General features: G+C 39.2%; 1 protein-coding gene across 2 annotated transcripts; it reads left to right on the top strand.

The window, feature by feature from the left end:
• The first annotated feature begins 1400 nt into the window (after positions 1 to 1400).
• On the top strand, positions 1401 to 19915 carry LOC122083561 (KH domain-containing protein HEN4-like). Of its 2 annotated transcripts, XM_042651413.1 has the most exons (8): positions 1402 to 2340; positions 6746 to 7186; positions 7293 to 7556; positions 15541 to 15837; positions 15957 to 16039; positions 16948 to 16992; positions 18408 to 18519; positions 19530 to 19915. In XM_042651413.1, the coding sequence occupies exons 1-8, from the start codon at positions 1702 to 1704 to the stop codon at positions 19692 to 19694; spliced, it is 2046 nt and encodes a 681-aa protein (XP_042507347.1). In that variant the 5' UTR covers positions 1402 to 1701; the 3' UTR covers positions 19695 to 19915. The 2 variants fall into 2 exon arrangements, with proteins under 2 accessions (XP_042507348.1, XP_042507347.1); XM_042651414.1 differs by lacking the exon at positions 16948 to 16992 and having other exon boundaries at positions 1401 to 2340.
• The last annotated feature ends 5407 nt before the right edge of the window (positions 19916 to 25322 follow it).

Genomic DNA, 25322 nt, shown 5'->3' with positions numbered 1-25322 from the left:
GACCTAACCTATAATATGCCTTTATATAATAACAATATCATTCATATGATATAAAACAAAATAGGGCTAGTCTAGCTCCTAGTTAGCAATTCGGCCAAATAATTCACGAATTATTCGGCCGAATCGAATTTTTCCGAATTAAATCAAAAATTCTGACCAAACCCGAATTAAAAATAAAATTCGGTAAAAAAACACGAATCCCGAATTATTAGGTCCACTTAAACAATATTTAAAAAACAAAAAAACAAAAAAAAAAACAAAAAACAAAACGTCATATTCGCTTTTTTGACCGCTTTTTTGACCGAATCCTTAAATTAATCAATCGAATTATTCCGAATAATTCTCCGCCCAAATAATTCCCGAATCCAAATTTGCTAACTATGGTCTAGCTTTGACTGCCTTTGAAACAATAAAAATAGGGGTTGCCAGATCAATCAGGATCAGTGGCCCCTGGGTTGGGTTGAGCCCAATAGGGCTAGTCAAGTTGCTTTGTTTTCCAACATTGCAACATCATCATTATTAAGTTCTTACATTTGAAGATTGGTTCACTTTCCTTTACTTAGTGGATGCATCTCTTCAAGAAAGATAAGTATTCTCATTACCACATCAGTGTTGCATATTGTGACAACACAGTCCGATCTAAGGCTCGGGTTGGTCTCGGGCTGAGTCAGAGTACTCACGATTGGGTTAGGATTTAAAAAGTTTGGTCCAATCCGGTCCTATTTCACCCCTAATTAACACCTTCTCCTTACACTTCAACATTTTCGATCATAATTGGCTCGGTTGAATTCGCCCTCAGAATTTGCCAAACTCAATCCTGATTTTGATTGATCTATTTAGTAGGGATGTAAATGGATCAGATATGGATCGAATTTGAATCAAATGTGTTCGGATCCGGATATTTCCTGACCAGATTCAAATACCACAAATCGAATATGGATGTAGATCGAACTCAAATTTTCAACTATCCAATTATTCTTTGACTTGTATAATTAGGACATAATTTGTTATTAATCTATCTTTCTAAGTTGTTTTAATTATTTTTCTCATTCTATAAAATTTATTTAAACTTCTAGAGCACTCAAAATTATTAATGAATTAATTATTTAATCAAATTGAATAATTTAAATTTTATTCTAAATATCTTTAATCGAATACGAATACAAATTCAAAATTCGAATATCCATGTACATCCCTAACTTTTAAGGTTTATGCCGATTCCAACCAATTCCAGCTGGTTCCCCATGGTTTTTACATTTTAGCGTTTAACCTTAGCTTCCAAACTTTACCGAAAGATCAAGTAATCGTGACCCTAGGGATCATATAACAATACAGAAAATGCTACACTCGCAGAGCGTATTACGCACCCCGCGTATAATAACCACCGAAGGAGGAAAACCTAGGAGGCGAGCACGGGAGAGGGTTACGCTTCGAGTTTAGTCTTGGTGAGAACTGGGAAAGAAACGAAAGACAACCTATGAACATCACAAAACCAAGGGGAAGCCACTCCTCGCTTCACAGTTCACACTAGCTACTGCAACTTAGACAAAGATCAATCACTGAGAAGGAGGAGGAGAAGAAGAAGAAGAAGAAGGAACGTTGCGTGAAGTCGGATTCGGATTCAGAGAGTATTCTCCAGCCTCCAAGTTAGGTTTGCAGGAGCAGAAGGAGAACCGGAGCAATCACAGTGTGAGAGTAGGAATGGACGGTCCTTTCCTATCTCCACCGGCGAAGCGTTCTTTCTACAGCGTCTCCGGAATTCATGAGAGTAATACCTACAGCAGCGTCAACGGCGCACCCAAGCGCGGCCGCGGCAGTAAACACGTTCCGCCACCCATTATTGTGTCTCCTGGCCAGGTTGTCTTGCGCCTCCTCTGCCATGTTTCCATGATCGGCGGCGTTATTGGAAAGTCCGGCAACGTCATCAAGCAATTCCAACAGGAGACCGGCTCCAAGATCCGCGTGGAGGATCCCGTCGTAGCGTGCGACGAGCGCATCATTATCGTTGTGGCCTCCGAGAATCCCAAGAAGAAGATCAAGTTGAAAGATGACAAGGGCGAGGAATCAGTTAAGGAATACGAGGTCTCTCCCGCACAAGAGGCTCTCGTCAAGGTCTTCGATAGGATCCTCGACGTTGAAGCGGAAACCGAGGGTGTCTTCCCTCCTGGGGGAGGTATCGTCTCCTGCAGATTGCTCGCTGCTTCCAATCAAGTTGGCTCGGTCATGGGGAAAGGTGGGAAGATTATTGGTGGTATCAGGAAGGATAGCCGTGCCAAGATTAGCGTTTTGCCTACGGAACAGCTCCCTGCATGCGCGTCTCCCAACGACGATGTCATAGAGGTAAGGCCTTAAACGACTCTGGCTCTTGAAGTTCGTTTCGAATTTAAAACAAGGGGAGCAAAAACACATATCCTGCTTAAATTTCTTTTCGTTCCCACGAATTGCAGTAAATAAACTAGCCTATTGAAGAGTATTGATTAATTGAAATTTGATTTTTTTCTTCATATTTATTAGGAGTTTTTGTTCTTCTGTAAATTTTTGGGCATTTATCTAGTGTTTATTTTATACCAATATATTAGATTCTGTTACAAATAGCATTTCAAGTGTGGGATTATGTATCAAAAGACAAAGATTAAGATTCTGTTTGTTGTTGAAGAGGTTTTCAGAAGGTAACACTTTTCGAATATCACTACGGAACCCTGGAATCGGTACCATAATGCTTCTTCTTCAATTGCATTTTCCTTGTGTTTAGAATCTTATTAAATATTCTAGTTTGCCACGATAATCCACAAATGCCTAGACCCTTCCAAACTTCTATTGGGATACCATCTGAACCTACTACTTTACATATTTTCATTTTTTTAATGCTTCTTGTACTTCAGCCGTTATAATTTTCTGCATATATCTAAGATTTGTAGTTCCTTGATGGTTATTATAACCTTTTAAGATAATATTATTATTTTCATTTTGTGAACTGTAGAAATATTTAGTCTACCTCTCTTTAATCTCCTTATCATTCATTCATATTATCATTCTCACTTTTAATACATCTAATATGGTTGAAAAATCTATCTTTCTTTTCCCTCAGTTTGGCTAGTTTATAGATACCTTGTTCCCCTTCCTTGGTGTGTAACTTGTTATAGATATCCTCATATTTTAAAGCCCTTGCTTTCCCAATTATCTTCTTAATTTCGTTTCTACCTATTGAAATCATCTTCATCATTTGCCTTTGCCTAGGTATAAAATTGGATTTCTTAGCCTTAGTTGTTGTTTGAACTTCTTCACTCCACCACCAAGTCTCCCTCCCTAGATGAGTGTCATATTCCTTTAGATTCACCCAAAACATCCTTAACTTTATTTCTAATTCAAGCAGCCATCTCGTTCCACATTATGTTAGGGCATCATCCTTATGTTAGTATCTTGCATGTGATACTAATTTATTAGTAATCGTCTTCAAGTTACCTCCCTTAAAGTTCGACCATCTTATCCTGAGGCAAACATTCTGACTTCTCCTACTATTTGATGTTTCTAAAACACATATCTAAGGTCATTAATCTATGTTGTGTGGCTAATTTCCCCCCTTGTATAATCTTACAACCTTTACATGATAGCCTATCAACTTGTGTAGTTAGAAAAAAATCTATTTGGCTACTATATTGCCCACTCTTGAAGTTGATTAGATGCATACTGAAGAAAAAAAGATGATTAGATGCTCTTCCCTTTTTTCGAAACCTGTGTTTACTACAAGATCCTAAATCAAGGTCAGAATTTATGAATGCTCGAAACTAGGTACTTTTGGGGTAAACTTCGACATGTCATGGTCTGGTCAAAATTTGTATTTTTCGATTGAAACTATTGAAATGTGTGAAATATTGTTGAAACTGGTCAAAACCAGTTACATTTTGGTTTCAACCATGGTTTTGTCTCTGTCCATGTCGAAACTATGAAATGTTGGTTGAAAATTTCAAACCACGTTTGCGATTGATAAATCATAGGCAACCGCAAAATCTAACACTGAAATCCCCTCATTCCTGTCTCTGAAACCTAATCCTCTATGAATTCTTTCATAGCCTCTATTATCCCTTCTAACATGCCCATTTAGATCTCCTCCTATTATAATCTTTTCATTTTGACTAATTCATTGGATTAAATAATCCATGTGTTCCCAGAATTGTTTCTTAGTGTGGTTATCTAATCCCATTGCAGGTGCGCTAGCACTAATTATATTAATGATTTCCTTTACTAATATAAGTTTGATGGATGGTATTCTTTTAATATCTACAACATCATTGTGTAAATCTTTATCAACTATTATTTCCACTCCATTTTATTAGTTGTATTCCCATTATACAAAGCTTATAGACATCTAAATCCTTAGCTTTTTCATCCTTCCATTTTGTTTCTTGTATACCAGCTTTGTTGATTCTTCTTCCTTTCATTGCATCTATCAATTCTAAAATCTTTTTCAACTAAATGTCCTACGTTCCAAGATGCTAATCTAATCCTACACTCTTGGGCAAGCTTCTTTACTTGTCCATAGTGCATAAACGCTCTACGACACTATAATTGGGTGCCAAAGCGGGTATCTTATAGGGTGTGCCCCAACTAACCCTTCCTTACTTTCCACCGATTCATGTCATAATGCAATGCGTAGCTTACGGAGAACACCCTAACAAGGTCGATAAGACATAATTCTGATGCAGATAAGTCACATAATGGGCTTATTAGAAATAAGCCTTGGGTTAGGTTATGCATGTATTGACCCTTTGATTCCATGTGTTTTCTTTGTAATGGGCCTAAAATATGGGTAGAAAGTAGGAAAACGAGATTTAATTGATTAGTTTAGTTAGAGTCCTATTTTGAGTCTATTTTATTTGTTATTTTAGTTTTGTAGTCAGTTTAGATTTTCCAATTAGTTAACGATTGGGTTAGGCCTTTATTTTTTAGTGTTTAAGTTAGCTTTGAGTCTTCTATATAAGTTTGTATGGGGTTGCAGAATTGAATACGAATTTATTAATGAAATTGCAGCTTTTGTGCTCCCAAAATTCTAAGAAATAATTCTTCAATAGTTGAGATAACTGTGGGTGAGAGGCCTAGGCTGAGATATCCATCCCACCATTCTACCTTCCCACCCACATCTATCCCATCTCAATCCTTTTCTTTTTATTATTTCATCATCTTCTTCATTCAACAACAAGTAAGTATTGTTTGTCAAGTTTTCTTTGAATTTCTTCAAGTCTTCTAGAAGTTTGGATGTCTTTTCACATTTTTTCGGATTAAACAATTCAGCCATCCGATCGAACTCAAATTGTTACTAGGCATTCAAGAACCCTAATTTGGAGATTGCTTCAAATTTGGGCCCTTTTCAATGGCTTGATATCGAGATATTTGCAAAATACTGATTCTGCACTTCCCTTCTCAAGGTCTGGAAAAAGTTACTGTTTTGTGTTCAAATAGTTTATTATTTTGCTTCCGTTTGTTGATTCAAGTTAACTCCTTAAATTTACGAAAGATCCTACCTAGGATTGGATCACTTGTGATTCGATCTTACGTTAAATTCTTATTAACTATTAAACAAGATCCATGTAAAATATGATTGGCTAAATATACAATGCCGTCGGCCTACTTGACGCTCTGATAATAATAATAAAAGTAAGGCAAAAGGTTGTGTGCATGACCATGCACATAGCCATTGGATGGTTGAAGGAGTGCTTTGGTGGATCAACTTGAACCCGTTTGGGAACCTTGACCAAGAATCGAGTCTAATTGATTTTTGGAATCTAGCTGGATTTGGGAAAATATTATGTCATCTTTTATAACTTTCTTAGTTTTATTTTATTCTCTTTATTCTTAGGAAGTAGAGTATGTACGTTGGAGATTTTGCTGTGTTTATTTAGTTTCTATTTTAGAATAGTTTCCATATGTAAAGGTTTCTCTTCTTTAAATTGACTGTGATAGATAGAGAAATCAGATTGAGAATGAATTGAATTTGAGGTTGTGAAGTGCCTGTGTGGCTATTGTGCAAACTGTTTATGCACTGAACCTCACAGAACAGCTCTATCCTTGGCTGCTGAGGCACCTTAGATGGAGGTTCATGTTAGTCGTCATAAGTTATAACTTATCTTCCTTCCAAATATTTCACAGGCTGCACCAGGAGGAAGGTCCCATATTTTTTAAACCTTATTACCTTGCATCTGGCCCATTCATGTCATAGTGTATGTACTCTTCAAATATTTAATGTAGGGAGGAGGTAAGCAGTAAGAGCCCGATACTATGCCCCAATATTCACCGTCTCACTGGTGTTGTACATGGCACGGGTTTATATGTATCATGTAAACCTTTCAAAATGACAGCTGGGGACAAGGGCGTATGGAATTATTTACTTACATTAATAAATTAAAGAATTTCATGAAAATATGGAAATAAAAGAAAAACATATAAAGAAACAATTAAAGGACTGGATATCTGTCCAAGAATGCATAGTGCTCACATTTTTTTTCTTTTGATATCATCTAGGAGTGTCATCAGCTTGTTAGAAGGGCACTTTGCCATATGCCAAGTGTCAGCACACTGAGAACCCCAAGTTTTGGCTTTCCCGTACACACTCTTAGGTTGAAGAACTGAACCATAGACTCCATATGAATGTGGATGTGGCATGTGTCCTTAACCACTATAGTGTAGGAAACTGTTTGTTCCTGTTTCTCGCTTGAAAACCCATAATTTTTTATTTTTTTATTTTTTGCAGATTACAGGAAACATTTTAGCAGTAAAGAAAGCACTGGTTGCTGTTTCCTGCCGCCTTCAAGCTTGTCCACCGACAGAGAAAGCACAATCAATTGCAAGCAGGCCTGAGACAACTCACCATGGAAGCTTTCCTGATCCACATGGAGAGTTCCCTCGTCCTAGGAGTTCACTGTTTACACATACATCAAACAGCTCTATTGACTATCCATCCAGGGGCCGTCCTCTGTCTACTGATGTTGACAGGATCCCCACCCTGGATCCAGAGAAGACACAACAAGAAGTTTTATTCAGGCTTCTCTGCACAAATGATAAGATTGGAGGTATAATTGGCAAGGGAGGTATCATTGTCAGGGCATTGCAGAATGAAACAGGAGCTTCTATTAGCTGTGGAGCTTCTGTAGCTGAATCGGATGAACGTGTAATCACTGTTTCTGCAATGGAGGTTAATCTAGCTACCTGTATTTCTTCTTGTTCTTCTATTTTCATGCTTAGACTCTTTAATGTAGTTGTTTTTGTTTCTGTCGTAATTGTCATTTTTCATTCTGCAGAACCCAGAATCAAGGTACTCCCCAGCACAAAATGCTCTTCTTCGTGTTTTCACTAGGTTAGTAGAAGCTGGCATGGAAAAGGGGCTAGAATCAGAAGATTCTGTTGCAGCTCGTCTTCTAGTACCATCAAACCAAGCTGGTTGTTTGCTGGGTAAAGGAGGTCAAATAATTTCAGAAATGAGGAAAGTAACCGGTGCTGGAATACGGATAATTGGAGGAGATCAGGTTCCCAAGTGTGCCTCAGAAAATGATGAAGTAGTACAGGTTTGACAGTGTCTCTGTTTCTGGTTTTTATTAAGAAAAAAATAAAGGATGCAAATAGTTCCTTTTTTTTTTTTCCTTTTGTTATGAACTTTTTATTTTGGTTTTTAGGGTATAGTTAAAGGAATTAGTGGGAAAACACCCATTGTGCTAAGCCTGGTGCAAGGGAATCTGATATAGAGCCACAACGAGAGATGGTGTTCCTAGTCCGAAGTCTGAACTGATGGATGCCACATGGGCTCACAAATCGGTTAAAGTATCTCCCTTAATAGCTGATGGTCGATGGTTACATGAGCAGAAACACGGGCTCGAGTGTAGCCAATATATGGGCCCAAGTATGGGCCTGGACTATGACTTGAGTCAGTGGCCAGAAAAGGGCTTGGTTTGGGCTAGTTATAACTTAACCCAGCTGGACTAATTAGGGGCCTTTTTGGGCTGTCCTTGTACTGCATCAAGAAGAAGAAGAAGAGAAGGGGGCATATGCTTAATACAGAACCCTCAGAATATGACGTAAAATCCATTTGATCCTAATACAACTCAAACCACTATGAACTCTCAGAATATGACTTAAATTTTTCTGATCCTATTACAACTCAAACTATTTATTTGAGCAATGATAGACTCGTAAAATCTTAATTGAAATCCTAAAGTGACTATGAAATTAGAACTCTATGATCCTAATGAAACTAGGACCAAACAACCAGTTAGATTTTCAAACTCCTAATGCTAATGGGGAAAGACTTTGACTTTAATTAATTTGTGTACCCTCTTAGACTAAAATTTTTGGCTTTGTAATTGAACCAGTTACAAGTAATACACCAAAAAAAAAAAAAAAAAAAACCACAGCCCATAAGATATCAAAACAGAGCCTATTTTGGGCTTTATAATTCAGCCAGTTACAAGTAAATCACAAAAAATAAAAGCCCACAAGCCATTAGTTATCAAAACATAGCCTATTCTTGACCTGTGATTGCTTTACATTGTTTGCAGGAGCCAAACATTTCTTGCTTTTTTGCGAACAAATATACTTGTTATTTGTTGCTCTTTTATAGGCTTAGACTCAAATTGTTCCTTCCATGGAAACCAAAAGTAGCGGCTAAAACCCCCCTGATGTAGATCCACATCATGGAAGGAAATATGAGAGGAAGAAGGGTCCAGCCAAGAAGCCAACTGAACCCCTACTTGGTCCACCTGAGTGGCTAAGTACAAATAAGGGCCAATTGGGCCCATCGGCTAGAGGAATAATTAGTAGTTGTTTTTAATTAATTAGGGGCCATTGGGCTCACCGAGTTGAGTAAGTGGTATGTCGAGTCCAAATTGTCTTAGGACTCTATTTGTTTTCCACATAGGTTTATTATTCCTAGTCCAATTTTGAATTCCTAGTTGTAGTAGGAGTGTCTAGTCCTATTGGGAAACTAGCTCCTGGTAGTAGTTTGATTGCTATTCTATCATCTATAAATAGAGGAGCTTATGTACTTATAATTTCATAATTGAATAAAGAATAATTGCAGTCAATTGCTTAGAACAGTCGGGATAGCTGTGGGTGAGAAGCCCGGGCCGAGACAACCGCTCCTCCCTCACTTTTCCCTTTGTTTCTTCTTGTTTAAAGCTTTCTATTTTATCCTAAAGTTACTGCTGTTGAAGTATACGACTGTTGTGAGTATTCAGAAGTTCATATCTGTCCAAGTTACAAACCAGATTTGATTCTCTTGAAGCCTGCGATTATTTCTCCTAGGTCAGAAAATCAAGAAAGCTTGTAACTTCACAACCAACTCTCAGAATCCTCTCAACTTTGAGGGTTTTTGTACCCTCCCTAGGGACTATCTACACCCAAGAGTGCAGCTCAATCGGACTCCTACAGACGTGGCCGCACCTCTCTCTCTCTAGCTCTATAGCAGGTCTTTCTCTCTCCTATCGGGTTGTGTTTTGAGCTGGTTTTGCTCCTATATGGGTATTGTATCCTTGGGGGTTTATTTGATGGTCTTATTTCTTTGTTTCCTAGTCCTATTTGTATTGTTTGGGGTTATAAATTGCTGGGGTAGTTTCTTGTAATCTACTCCTGCATTAAGTGGTATCAGAGCTATGGCTCAGATAGAAGAACACCAACCCACCCTTTAAGATGTGATGAAAGCAATCCAAGCCTTGTCTACGAGGTTGGATGGACATGACCAACAGTTGGCTGACCTAAAAGAGAGTACTGCTGCCAACTCTAATACCCAACCAACTGCTGCCCAAACTAATGTTCAACTTGCTGTTAATTGCATTGGTAATATTCCCAGAAGAGTCACTATGCAACCTAGAAGTAATGTCACAACTCAGAATGATGAGTATAATGAGTATGACAATCAGCTTTATCAGCCTAACGATACGTACAAGGCCAAGTTAGAATTGAAAGAGTACAGTGGGAGGAATGATCCCCTCTACTACCAGGACTGGGTAACTTCCTTTGATGACTACTTCCGGTGATACCGTATGCCTGAAAAAAGGAAAGTTCAATTAGTTGTCACTAAGTTAACTGGTGGAGCTAAGGACTGGTGGAGGAATGAAGAGAATAGGTTGATCCGCAGTCGTCAGATGCCTCACAATTGGGAAGACTTGAAATTTGTCCTTAACGATAAATTCTTACCACCCACCTACCGACGTCAACTCTACGACATGTTGAATACTCTCAGGCAAGGTGCTATGACTGTAGGAGATTATATTGATCGTTTTAATGAACTGTTTTCACAAAAAAGTGCCCATAAAGAAGATAAAGAACTGCTCATATCCTGTTTCAAACTGGGGTTAAGGTATCATATTCATGAGAAGCTTGGTGTGATCGAGATACCCTCCTTAAGCACTTGTTTTGACAAATCACTAGAAGCAGAGGATCTGATCAAAACAACCTCCAAAAGGTACATCCAGCTAACTGACAACAAAAAGCCTTATGCACCAACCAAACCCACTAGATTACCTACCCGAGCTCCACAAGATACATAAGATAAGGGGAAGGCTCCAATGGGAAGGAAGAGTGGATCTGTGACATGCTACAATTGTGGAAAGACTGGACACACGGATAAATTCTACCCTAAGCGGGGACGGTCCAACTCTGTCATCAGTGCCATCGAATCCAAGCCGGATTTACAAATCCACGAACCTCAAGATGACGATTGGATTGTTATTGTTGCAGTTGAAGGAGAGGAGGATGAACGGGAAGATGAACTTACACCAGAGAATGATGATCATCATGCTTATGTTAATGTGGTTGCAAGAATCCTAGTGTCTGAAACTAAGGGTGAAGACTGGAGGAGGCACAATATCTTCTACACCTTAATGTCTAGTGGACCTCACAAAGCTCAAGTGATTGTGGACAGTGGAAGTTGTGTAAATGTGGTATCTCAAGCCTTTGTCATTGACGGAAAGCTTAAGACTAAATCCCACCCACAGCCATACAAGATATCTCTTCTAGACAACAACACCATGGCTATAACTCAACGGTGTTTAGTCCCATTGAAGTTCTCAGATTATGAAGAAAGTGTATGGTGTGATGTCATCCCCATGGTCCTCACTGATGTACTACTTGGAAGGCCTTGGTTATATGACAACAATGTACTAGTGGGAGGTACTAAAAAGTAAGAACCAATGTATCTTCGATCACAAAGGCAAACCATTCATTCTAAACCCACTCAACATACCTCAGGTAAAAGACAAGTTAAGGGCTGCCCAACTAAGGAGACAACATGTCTTAAAGAATGTTGCTAAGACCTCTTCCAAAACAACCACTGAGCAAAAGAAGCAACCATGCAAAGAAAATTTCAGCAAGAACACTGTGGACAACAAGTTATGCGTACTGCCCCATAGAGAATTCCTGACCCTTGGTGAAGAAATCGGCCTAATCATAGCTCTTGTTACCAAGGCTGCTGAACCAGTGATAGTTGTCAAACATTCCCCACAAATCAAACAATTACTTGTTGATTTTTCAGATTTGGTGCCAAAGGAATTGCCTGATAAACTACCATCGATGAGGGATATTCAACATGCCGTTGACCTTGTGCCTGAGTCAGTACTCCCTAATCTGCCCACTTATTGTCTCAGTCCTACAGAGCATGCCAAACTCAAGAGACAAGTGGATGATTTATTAAAGAAAGGGTTCTTGGTTGAGAGCATGAGTCCATGTGCAGTACCAGCCCTATTGACACCAAAGAAAGACGGATCATGGCGTATGTGCATTGACAGCCGGGCCATTAACAAAATCACGGTAAAGTACAGATTTCCTATTCCTCGTTTGGATGCTATGCTTGACATGTTGACAGGAGCATCCATCTTTTCAAAGATTGATCTATGGAGTGGCTACCATCAAATTCGAATCCGTTCAAGGGATGAATGGAAAACAACCTTCAAAAGAAAAGAATGCCTGTATGAGTGGAAGGTTATGCCTTTTGGCCTCACCAATGTACCTAGCACTTTCATGAGGGTGATGATACATGTACTACGACCTTTCATGGGTAAATTTCTCGTAGCGTACTTTGATGACATACTATTATACAACAAAGCACAAAATGAACACTTAGAGCATCTGAGACGTGTCATGAGAGTACTACGGGCAGAGAAGTTATACATCAACTTGAAAAAATGTTCCTTTATGCTGCCCAAGGTCATCTTACTTGGTTTTATTGTGTCTTCACAAGGCATAGAAGCTGATCCGGAGAAGGTAAAAAGTGTCGTTGATTGGCCTATTCCAAAGACCTTGACCGAGGTTTGTAGCTTTCACGGTCTTGCTTCATTTTACCGACGATTCATCCGGAATTTCAACGCCGTTGTAGCCCCAATTACAGAATGCACAAAAGGGGGAAAAGTTCCATTTCAGTGGACTCCGGCAGCTACTAAAGCTTTCAACTTGATCAAACAAAAGATGACAAAGCACCAGTGCTTAGACTACCCAATTTTGATCTTATATTTGAAGTGGCTACTGATGCATCCCATGTTGGGATAGGAGGAGTGCTTATGCAAGAGGGCCATCCGATTGCCTTCTACAGTGAAAAGTTGAATAATGCAAAAAGAAGGTATTCTACCTATGATTTAGAACTCTATGCCATTGTTCAAATCCTCAAGCATTGGAGGCATTACTTAATTGGCAAAGAGTTTGTGCTCTATTCGGATCATGAAGCACTCAAATACTTGCACTCACAAAAGACCATTAGTGATCGGCACGCTAAATGGATCTTATACTTGCAAGGATACGTATTTGCTCTCAAGTACAAAGCTGGGAAGGAGAATCAAGTGGCTGATGCACTTAGTCGAAAGGTGATGATGATGAACACCTTCACAGTACAAAGTGCAGGAGTGGACCACATCAAAGCGGAGTACATTAGTGATGCTGATTTTTCCGAAGTATTCAACAACCTACAAGGAGGGCAGGATAACAAATTTGCTACACAAGATGGGTATCTTTTCAAAGGCACTCGCCTTTGCATCCCAAACACCTCTTTGAGGCATCACTTAATAAAAGAGCTACATGGAGGAGGAATGGGTGGACACTTTGGCAAGGACAAAACATACTCCATGATGAAAGACTTATACTTTTAGCCTCAACTCTTAAAGGATGTGCAACATGTGATACAGAGATGCCGCACTTGTCAACTTGCCAAAGGAGAAAAGAAGAATACAGAATTGTACTCACCGTTGCCCGTTCCACATGCACCTTGGCAAGACATAAGTATGGACTTTGTCCTAGGCTTACCACCTACACGGGAAAGGTATGATTCCATATTTATGGTAGTAGATCATTTCTCCAAGATGGCACACTTTACCCCGTGCAAGAAGACTCTTGATGCAAGTCACTTGGCCAAACTCTTTTTCAAAGAGATAATGCGCATACATGGTCTACCACAGACAATTGTTTCAGATAGGGATGTCAAGTTCATGAGCTACTTTTGGACGACTCTATGGCTGAAAACAAATACTAAACTCAAGTTCTCCACTACATTCCATCCTCAGATAGACGGACAGACCGAAGTGGTGAACAGAAGTCTTGGCAACTTACTCCGATGTTTAGTCCGAGACTATGAAAAGACTTAGCCATCTATACTGGACATTGCTGAATTCGCCTATAATAGTTCCGTCAACTGCACCACAGGTCGTACACCATTTGAGATTGTCCTTGGACTGCAACCTCAACGACCGGTTGACTTGGTGCCTTTGCCACCTCAGGCCCATATGAGTGTGGAAGCCGATGAGTTCCTTAGACACATCACGAAGGTACATGTTGATATTCGTCATCGCATCGCTATTAGTAATGACGGATACCAAACAACTGCCAATCAACATCGTCGCTACGTGGAATTTCAGCCTAGTGATTTGGTAATGGTTCGAATTCCACCTGAGAGGTTTCCTCCTGGTACAGTGCACAAGCTCCATCCTCGGAACATGGGTCCCTACAAGGTCTTGAAGCGCATTGGCACTAATGCTTACATGCTAGAGCTACCTCCTACTCTGAAGATCAACAATGTTTTCAATGTAGTTGATCTGACGATATATTTGGGACACCATTCTGATGACGATGACACTGAACACACCTTTAAACTTCCTCAATTTGCAAACCCTAAAGATGATGTCATCGAAGATGTTCTCAACAACAAGTTCACCACAGTTCGTGGGGGCAAAGGGTACTACTCCTTCCTTATCAAATGGAAAGGTCGACCACGAGAGGATTGTACTTGGATCCATGCCGATGACTTTCAACGCCTTGACACAGAGCTCTATGAGCACTACATGTCCATTACCTATTCATCGGAGTTGAATGATTCTAAGAAAGGGGGAGCTGATGTAGATCCACATTATGGAAGGAAATATAAGAGGAAAAAGGGTCCAGCCTTAGTCCACCTGAGTCGCTAGGGTCCATCCAAGAAGCCAACCGAACCCCTACTTGATCCACATGAGTGGCTAAATACAAATAAGGGCCAATTGGGCCCATCAGCTAGGGGAATAATTAGTAGTTGTTTTTAATTAATTAAGGGCCATTGGGCCCATCGAGTTGAGTAAGTGGTATGTCGAGTCCAAATTGTCATAGAACTCTATTTGTTTTTCACATAGGATTATTATTCCTAGTCCAATTTTGAATTCCTAGTTGTAGTAGGAGTGTCTAGTCTTATTTTGAAACTAGCTCCTAGTAGTAGTTTGATTGCTATTCTGCCCTCTATAAATAGAGGAGCCTATGTATTCATAATTTCATATTTGAATAAAGAATAATTGCAGTCAATTGCTTAGAACAGCCGGGATAGCTGTGGGTGAGAAGCCCGGGCCAAGACAGCCGCTCCTCCCCCACTTTTCCCTTTGTTTCTTCTTGTTTAAAGCTTTCTATTTTATCCTAAAGTTACTGCAGTTGAAGTATACGACTGCTGTGAGTATTTAGAAGTTCAGATCTGTCCAAGTTACAAACCAGATTTGATTCTCTCTCCTAAAGCCTGCGATTATTTCTCCTAGGTCAGAAAATCAAGAAAGCTTGTAACTTCACAACCAGCCATCAGAATCCGCTCAACTTTGGGGGTTTTTGTACCCTCCCTAGGGACTCTATGCCCAAGAGTGCAGCTCAATCGGACTCCTACAGACCTGACCGCACCTCTCTCTCTCTCCAGGTCTATAGCAGGTCTTTCTCTCTCCTATTGGGTTGTGTTTTGGGCTGGTTTTGCTCCTATATGGATATTGTATCATTGGGGGTTTATTTGATAGGGTTATTTCTTTGTTTCCTGGTCCTATTTGTATTGTTTGGGGTTATAAATTGCTGGGGTAGTTTTTTGTAATCTACTCCTGCATTACCCCTCTCATCTTGTTCCGTAGAATGATCATTCTACCATGTTTGGATTCTTTCATGCAATGCTTATTTTTTGATGAGTTTATGTGACATTGAATAAGGCAAAAATGAGCACTTTTTCAGACTGTTATGGTAGCATAATATCTGAAAGCGGAAGCATAGCTTTATTTACTGAATGAGGAAGTTTGACTTATACAGATTATTGGAGAGTTTCGTAATGTTCAGGATGGTTTGCTACTAGTTAGTGGTAGATTGCGGGATAATCTTTTCCCCACTGAGTTGTCGCAAAGTTCTGTAGTTGGGAGCTACTCCTCGGCCATCCCAGAGATTAGTCCCTATGGAAGAGTGAGGGAGCCTACTCCTCCTAGGATGTACCCATCTGTGGCCCTTTCTCACAACATTGATCGAAAAAGTTCCCTAACACACAGTATTGATCATCTTGGACTTTCACACAGCTTAGATCGTCCTCCTTCACCAAGGTTATGGACATCACAGGTAAAATTTTCTGTATCATCTATTCTTGCGATTATTATTGTTATTATCATGGTCAACATAATGAGGATTAGTTGACCATTCTTACAACTTTAATGTGTGATTGTCTAATTTGGCTGCAGACTGTGGGCGGGGGGAATCCAAGGGGCTTCACTGACATTGGAAAAGGATTGACAACTTATAGAGGTGGCATAGATCTTGGAAGGTCAGTTTCACATAGTTCTGTATGCTTCTTCTTCCCTTCTACTTTTTCCGTGGGGGGGAGGGAGCTGATTCAGCATCAGTCAGAAGGCTAGAAAAGTGGGCTGGCTCTAGTTTGGAGTTTTAATCCAGCTGGTCTTGGGGTTTTCTTTTCTGTCTATAATAAGCAGGACTTGCTAGAAAAAGTGGGTCAGAAATAATTGGTGTGTTCGTTTACTGGGTCTTGTCAGTGTCCTAATCCAGCAGGTCCTGGGGTTTTCTTTTCTTTGTCTATAATAGGGAGGAGTTTCTAGTCGTCAGTTTAAAATAGTTTAGTAATAATTATTCTCAAAACACTCAAAGAGAGTCCACAGTAGCATCAGGTCTGGTTTTCAGTTTACTGGTTGTATTTTGAGTCCATAGTCAATATAGGATAGGTATTCGGAAGTCCATAATTAAGCTTGTAAAGCTACAAGTCACCATACATTGAGCAATAGTTGTTTCAGTTTCTACAACTTATTTGTGCTGTGGACACACTGCTGTAAACTTGGGAGGTTTCTCAAGGGAGTCTCTGCAGATTCCTCACTACAGGATCACGGAAGTTGGAATGCTGTAACCCTTCTCTCTCTTACAAGTCCTGGGCCCTCCTGTTTCTATGTGAATTCTGAATTCTTAATTTAGTCATAACTTCCCAATCTGGGATCATTTTCTGAAATCTGATTTGCATCTTGTTGCTGCTAATCTCTCTTTAGTAACATATGTCAGAACTTTGTGCTCTCTTTTTTTATTTGCATTCTGCTGCCTACTAACCCTTAGTTCTGGACTAGGTGCTCTTTCTTTTTCTTTTTTGTTTTGTTTTGTTTTGTTCTGTTTTTTGGCTTATTCCGTAAACCTTCTATTGCACCACTGATTTCTCAAGAGTTTCTTGTGAAGGTTTGCTGATCAGTGGGCCCCACCAGAGAGACCACTCAACCAGAGGTCCAATTCAAACTTATCACTCCAACTTAAGATATTCAGTTTCTCCTATTCCGCCTAACGGTTACTTCTATCAGTTTATTTGCTGGCTATTCAGTTCTGGCTTTTCTTTTACTTCATTATTTCCTAGTTTCTGTCTCTGTCTTTTGTCACAATGCCATTCATATGATACATTCCAAATATAAATTTGTCGTGCTTGGTATTTCCACCCCCTTGCAGATTCTGTCTATGAGGCCATATATTTGGGTTTTTCTGAGAAGCCAGTTTGCAATAAGAGGAGTATCAGTAATGATAATAATATTTTATTGCAAAAAAATAGCTAAAGCACAGATGGGCAACGGCCTAATCCTGATTTCTTTTTCTTTAAGTGAAAAACAATTATGGAAAGAGGATGATTAATGCAACTTTCCATGTGTCCTTGTACTTTTCATCAATGAGATGCATTATTTTTGGATCACGGCCTCAAGGTTTTAAAAATCAGACTCTTCAACAAGATCGGCGTCTATAGATCCCAATCCAATTCTGATGTAGATCAACTAGAATCGGTTTGAATTGATGGGTCCACCCAGAAATGGCATTTAGAGGGGGTTTAGATCTCCGTAGATCTCTAATTTTTTGGAGTTTTGAGCTCAAGAATCTTATAGCTCAAGCCAAAATGGCAAGTTTTCTCAAGTTTGTGCATTTTTTGTGGCCAAATGAAGGATATATGGCCAAAATATGCGTTTTTGGCGGCTGCAATTTTCCCTTGGAGAATTGGTGGAGATCAGGCTCAAGCCTTGTACCTCTGATCTGAATTGACTGTTTCCACCGATTCGATTCCGATTTTTAAAACCTTGCATGGCCCTAGTGGCCTTATAATTTGTCCAACTGGCAAGGCTGTTAGTCCAATCCTTTTTTCATAAGGTGCATCCTTGATGGAACTATTTACTCACTACAATTTGACTGGTAATCCTCTCGATCCTGGGGTTATGTTGTTCACCGATTGTCCTAAGGAAAGAATCATATAAAACAGTATTTTGTTTGATTTATCACCAAAGAAGTGTTATTAGTGGTCCTGGTGAGGAAGAGATTGATGGAATAATCATTGCCTTTACTGTCACTTTTGTTATCACAGTGAGCAATGGAAAGATGTATTGCTATTACCCACTGTAGAAGCACCATATTACTCTGGTAGCCAGAGTAGAAATATAGCAGAAGAATCATATTCTGCTTTGAGTAGTCTAAAAAAAAGTTTTTTTGCAGGGTGTGGGGAGGTTCTGGGTTGTCTCGAAGTATGCCTCTGCCCTCTGTTATTGCTGTATTATGCTCTTTTAATAAAAATTAGTAGCCATCCATAAAGAACTTATGATATTGAATTTTTTTAATGGAACTCTTCTGTACTAGTTCTTGCTGTTTCAAATTTTCAATTGTGTTTGCAGTGGAAGCAAATCTGCAATAGTGACAAATACAACTGTGGAGATCGCAGTTCCTGAAGATGCTCTTATCTATGTATATGGGCAAAAGGGTAACAATCTGAGTCGTTTAAGACAGGTAAGTTTGGACATGTCGTTCTTTATTGCTTGCCTTCTTTGTAATTGTTCTGTGCTTATCTTGGAGATTATTCCTTTATTTTTTATCTTTTTTTTTTTTTTTTTTTAATTTAAATTCCATCCTCTTAGACCTGAAGTGCTCGCTCAGACTGTGTCCCACAATAAACTTCACTGTCATTAAGCCACATTAAGATGAGTCAAATTTTGGATTCCTTAATCGCAAAATTACCTGACACACTGAGAAACGTCTATGTAGAATTTTGCTGACTTTTAGGAGGAAACAATTTATTAGTTATTGTCGCAAAAGAAGCTTAGGTCAGAGTGGGGCGGGCAGCTAGTTTAGATGTACCTGAACCTATAATTGATTGTCTTAGCTACAGGATCGTTGCTGTCTGACCTGCAAGTTTCCTTGAGAATGTTGCTAATAAACTGTCTAATGAGTTAATGGGATCTACCCAAGGTTTAAAGTATCAGTACCAGGTATCGTATTGGAAGGGTGATCTTAAGAGACATATTGTATTGGAGAGATGCAAGATACGCTAAAAATAGTATGGAAATGCTTGGGATATATACAGTTTTGAATCGTAAAATAGTATAAATAAACAATATGTAAATTATATCATGTATAGAAATGATAACAAAATACGACGAAACGATTGCATTCAATTCAATTAATTATATATAATGGATAAGGTTTCTTACATGTACCAAAATTTAGGTATGTATTGGTACTGTATCGCGTTCCTTACAGACACGATATGTATGGGTTAGTATCGGCGGATACAATATGATACTTAAAACCTTGGATCTACCAAGAGATGAAACGACAGGAAGAGAAACACAAAGCACCAAGAAAAAAGAAAAACCCCGAAAACATTGGTCAATTCTTTTGCTTGCTAGCTAATGGCTTTCCTACCGCAAAATTCAATGTCTGCTCCCAATATCATTTATCAGACGATATATCCTTTCTATAGTTTCAACTTTATTGAGCTCTATTTCTCCTGGTATTAGATTTCTGGTGCCAAAGTCATAGTACACGATCCTCGGCCTGGCACAAGTAATGGGATGGTCTTCATATCTGGAACCCCTGAACAGACTCAGACAGCACAGAGCCTACTCCAAGCTTTCATCTTAAATGGACAGTCGTCACCAGATCGTCGTTCGCAGCTATTTTGATCACATTAAGGGGAGGAAGAGGTCTAAACGGCTATTTTGATTACATTAGTGGGAGGAAGAGGTCCAAACAATTTCCTGCTTGCTTGTTTCAACTGATATTGGTTTTGGTGGTAAGCGTTGTGGGTTGATTTTAAACATCATGAGATTATTTAAAAGATTTGACACCTTACTTTTTCTTCTTTTAGAGGACTCAGTATGAAAATCTATTAGTATGACTCGTACATCTTTGAGCCTTTTCTTTCTTAGAACATTCTCTGAAAAAACTTAATTTATGAAAAATGAAATGAAGGCCATGGCCAACATTGACAATTGAGTAGGAAAAAGGAGGATGATTCCATCTGATCTTAACCTGGAATTGTTATAATCTATGGGCTGCTCTGCTGGTCAGCAGAGAGATGGAAGAGAATAGGGGAAAGAGGATAGGGTTTTATTCATTTTCTTTTTGAAGTTTTTATATATTTATTTATGGAAGAGTATTCCTTTTTACCTTTATTAAAATTGGAAGAAACATTACCATAGGCTGACAGACACCTCAACTACAAACGTAAAGAAGCAAAAGCAGTTCTTTAACAACACGAATTGAAACACAAACGTGAAAGAACGAAAGAAGAGCAGGATAGGGTGGAACAACCATTCAGGAGTAGCAAACATCCGAAGTCCGGTTTGGCCGCAAAATGCACAATCCCTGTTGACAATATGTGCATCCATTTGAGCTTGTATATGGTTCATTATTTTAATTGATCAGAACTATTGAAAACTCGCAAAACATTTAGGAACCTACTGAAAAAGGAAAATCCATGAGGGGAAAATGGTCGTTGGCTGTGGATCATTGCTCGACTCAAGTAACAATAACACAGACCCCGCCCCGCATCAATCTCAACTAGTTTCTAACCAAAAAAAAATCTCAACTAGTCCTGAATGTTGAGCAAAGGTTGTCAATATAGAACCAGAACTGAAACTGGCATTTAAGACTCAACTGAATCTGTTTTGGTTTTGAAAAAATGAAATTTCTTTAGATGCAGTTTTAGACTGAACCGTTTGTCTGAACCAAATCAAATTGAATAAAGTGTAAAGCATATAAATTGAATTTAACCAAACCGAATCGAAACCATACTATACCTTACGGGCATGCCTTTGTTGAGTTGTGTGAAATTGCCTACTATGGGTTTCTTTGTTGAGTTATGCAAAAAGTGTTAAAAGATACCAGATTTGACATTGTGGGACTGTAGGCATCTTCGAATTTGAACAGAGTTATTGAGACCTTAAACCGAATGGAACTGAATAGGTTGAGGTTATGAAAATTATTTGGTTCAAGTTCGTTCGTACGTATTGTAGTATCCTGAATCAAACTGAAATGATTGACACCCTTATGTTGAGCTGCCATACGAACATGAGCCCCCACTAACACATTTGGCTCCACTTTGGGTGAGGTTGACATGCTCAACATGTTAATTGTGAGGATTGCTATTGACACCAAGGCAATTACGATCGTCATAAATTCTCTTAGGCAGTGACCATTTGCCATTACGGTTGGAAGAGAAGAGAATTGAAAAAGACCCATGCAACGGTTGAATGGTGAAACAACTCAAACAAGAACAGAAATTGAGAAGATGAAAGATATGAATGGACTAATGCTCTTCCTTGCTTTCTTCTTTTGTGTCTTACTTTTGCTTAAAACACCCAAGACCGGCAATAAGGCCTTCAAATGCCCCTAATTTGACTGGTTCCATAAGAACTGGTCTGGCAATAAGTGGGATTATTGAAAGAAATTTCATTGAATCAATGTGGGTTTCATGGAGGGAGGAAACTTTTGGCCTAGTAATGGCAAATTAAGAGAGGTCTGGTGGAGCTTGCAAAGGGAGGGCTAGACGCTGTAGGTTGGCATTTTCATTCATTTCCATCTCTGCAGCTTTTGTTGAGACCTGGATTACCCTACCCCTCCCCTCCTCTCTTCCTCTCTGACTCTTGTGGCGGTTTGGCCACTAAACCATTGCCGGCCACTACTCGACCAGGTGGTTGATTTGTTCATCTGAGTTTGTATTTATTTTATTTTTCTGATACTTTTGGCAATTTTACAGATGCGTATTGTATTTTGTATCATATTTTCCGTAATGAAAAATTTGTGGTATTTACAACATAGTGGATCCGTTTGGTTGCTAGCAAAAGAAAGTAAGGGAAGTGATTTGGTAAAGAAGAGCGAAAGTTATGCAATCATGAGTCATGAGTCATGACTACCAAAAATTCTTATTATAGGAAATATATTTTTTGTAAAACAAAGAGAAGAAATTTTGATTGCAAAGTGAATTTTAATAAACCTTTCCTTTATTTTCCCTTGCAACCAAACAGTACCAGTGTGTTTTGAGTACATGGAGGGTTTAAAACAAAGGAATCGAGATCCATCAGAACTAGCTTGGAGGTGCGAGTTGACTAATTTTGCATGGTTAATGAAATGGTTAGAAAAAAAAAAGATGCGTGGAAATTCTCATTTCCAATATGCTTCCCTTCCTCCAGTCCTGTCTCTCGCAGCAAGTCCAACTGGGCCCCTACTCTACCGTATAAAAATTCTTTGCTGCACTGCCTTGGTGCAGTGAGGATCTGGATGGCTAAGAGCACCTTGGGGTGTGTGCCTGGGTTCTCTCAGCCACCCGATGCTCACTGCATACACCTTAGTCTTTCTGTCTTTTCTTCCCCGTGGCAGCATTCCCAATCCTATTTAGAGCCACAGTTCCCACTTATTTTCGCCCTCTTGTTTACACTATAACACCTTCCCATCATTGTTCTCCCCCACATCGACCTTGTGCCCCCCCCCCCTCTCTCTCTCTCTCTCTCTCACTACCCTGTGCCTTCCATCTGCTCTGACTTCCCCTCCCCTTCAACAGGTTCTAACCCTCCTCCCCTTCCAGTGGTTCCTTTGGTCCCATCTTCTCCCTCTTGCTCCCACTACAATACCCCCTTCCTCCACCCTTGTTTTCTTCCCTCTCCCCCTAGACTTTGTGGCCCTGCCCTCTCTATCTCTCGCCCCTGTTCTCCTCTCCCTACCCCACGACCCGTCCCCTCCATCTGCCTCGCTTCCTCTCCTGTCAGCCCTAAACCTTCCTCCTCCATTGCCAGTGGTTGGTTCCCTTCCTTCCTCTTTTTTAATAAACAGTTCACATGATGGTGACAAGCTTCGGTCATGGTGCTGAGATTTTTAAAGTTGAATAGGTCGGATCGGCCCATTAAGCCTGATCTTGTAGACCTTGTCTTGGATCAGCCAAAAAATCGACCGACTTAAGCACTCAATATGTAGTTATAAACTATGTTAATTTATACCATTAGAGGAAATTTGTATTCAACCAATTTTACTTTCAATACGTACCTTCATTAAAGGCCTGCCATTTTTTTAATAGAAATTTTACTAGCCATGATTGTAAAATAAATGGTCTAATTTTCTTCAAGTCATGGTGAAGGAGGAATTCCTTCACCGATGGCTGTCATTGCTCTTGAATAGGTGTGGAACACTGAAGAGCAATTTGGACCATGGTTAGCAAAAACGCGTTTAAAACCGTTTTAAACACGTTCATGTTTTTTACCGTTTGAAACACATTTTTTCGTATGCTTCTCAAAGATACTTGAAAAAACTGCAAACGGCAAGCATTCCTATTCTAAACACGTTTAAAATGCATTTAAACACGTTCCCCTTTTTTGGTGTTTTTTGAGACATAACTTGTTGAACATAATGTCAATTTAATTGACCATATCTCTCTTTCCCAAACTCTAATCAACTTGATTCTTTCGCCGACTTGAAGCTAACTCAATGTCCTATATTTCTTATAATATCATCTTCAATTCAATATCAATATATGGACCCCGAAATTGAGATACAAAGTGATACATTTGTTGAAATTTTTTTCTAAAGTGATGACTCCCAACTCAAACTGAGCATACATTACTTCAAGAGTATGTTGACTATGTTGACAACAATGAACAACATCATAGCCAAGCCACATTGCTCAATAATTTTTGGACGTGTGGTGTATGAATTTAGAATTGGTGTTGGATGATATTCAATTATATGTCGTAAAACTTATAATGAGACATGAGATATATATGCATTAGTGTTGGATAATATAGTTGTTTTGAACATTAGATGTAGGTATTCATGTAATGATTCCTGAATTTATACGAGTATACTACCATTATTTTTGTTCCGTTTGTTTAAAATTTACACGTTTAAAACTTGTACCGTCCGTTTTCTTTTTTTGTTCTCTGTTTTTTTGTTCATTTATTTGATCATGTCGTTCGAAAAATTTTATTGTTTAAAACCCGTACTGTCTGTTTCTGTGTTTTTGTCATTCCCGTTTTTGCTAACTATGATTTGGACCTCCAACAAATAGTGGGAATAATAATGACGGTCAATTTGTGGTGTTTCTTTCACCACGTGTGAAGAAAAATTTTCTTCTAAAATTAAAAATATAAAGAAAAATCAGATTTACATATTTGGGGAGAGTTTTGTTGCACCATGCAAGGTGAAATACATCAATAGCTATTAATTTTTATACCCCATGGACATATGGTTGATAATACCACCCCACAATGAACACTAGTTTAGCCTATTGGTGGCAGCTTCGGCTTGAAGAGCCGGTGCCCAGGGGAAAAGGTTGTGGATTGAATCTTGTCATATTCAGGTGTGTAGGAATAATTGGTCATTGGCCTTACTAGCGCCCAATAGGTTGTTCAATGGCCAATGGCAATTAGTAGGAAAAAAAAAACCTATACCTGGCGCCTCTACCATCTGGAGGCCTTGGTCTTCCTTGACTGTAGTTGAAGGAAAACTTGTTCCTTCCTTTTTGATAAACATAATGAAAAAACTTTGTTATAGATGATAAGGGGGATAAAGAAATTACAACAAACGCAACGAACCACCTTTTCTAAAACCACAAGATTGCATCGTTGCGACCTAATAGTTACAGGTTCAAGTCGAGAAACAATCACACCATGAAGTGGGGGTAAGACTGTTTATATTATGATCCTCCTCGGAATCCGCAATGATGAGAGCTTTAAGCATTGGATATGCCCTTTTGAAAGATAAAATATAGAAATCATCATTAGAAGCTTCAATCGAAGACACCTTAAACTTCTGGGCTAAAAGGTAGTGGCGCTTAAGCGTTCCCACCTTCTAGACGCTGCATTAAATCTAAACCTCTGATCTGAATATAATGAATCTGAGCCATCCCTTCGGTTTCAAATGATTACCGGTTGTGTCGGGGTAATATTATCTCTCCATTGTTCTGCTTTGTTTGCACAAATCCTAACTACCCCTTCGACTCTCGTCTTCTCCGTCGACGACACAAGTACTTTCCTTTTCCTCCTCCTTTCCTCTCCTTCCCTCTCCTCCTTTCTTTCACAGTCTCCCATGGTTTATGTTTTTTTGGTCCACCCCTGCCCTCTGCTCCTCATCTCCCTCCCTCACTCAGTCCTTCTGCTCCGAGCCTAACCCACCCCTGCAACACCTCTTTAGATGCATGCAATTGTGGTCATCATCTGTTAAATTGGGGTTCAGGATTTAATTGATGATTTTGGATTATATGTGGTTGGGAAGGAGTGGCTACTCCTTAAGGGTTGTAGATTCAAGAAAAATCTCAGAGA

The sequence above is a fragment of the Macadamia integrifolia genome, chromosome 7 (assembly GCF_013358625.1).
Source record: "Macadamia integrifolia cultivar HAES 741 chromosome 7, SCU_Mint_v3, whole genome shotgun sequence".
Lineage (NCBI taxonomy): Eukaryota > Viridiplantae > Streptophyta > Magnoliopsida > Proteales > Proteaceae > Macadamia > Macadamia integrifolia.
The sequence above is the reverse complement of the archived record's forward strand: the minus strand, read 5'-3'. Positions and strand labels throughout refer to the sequence as shown.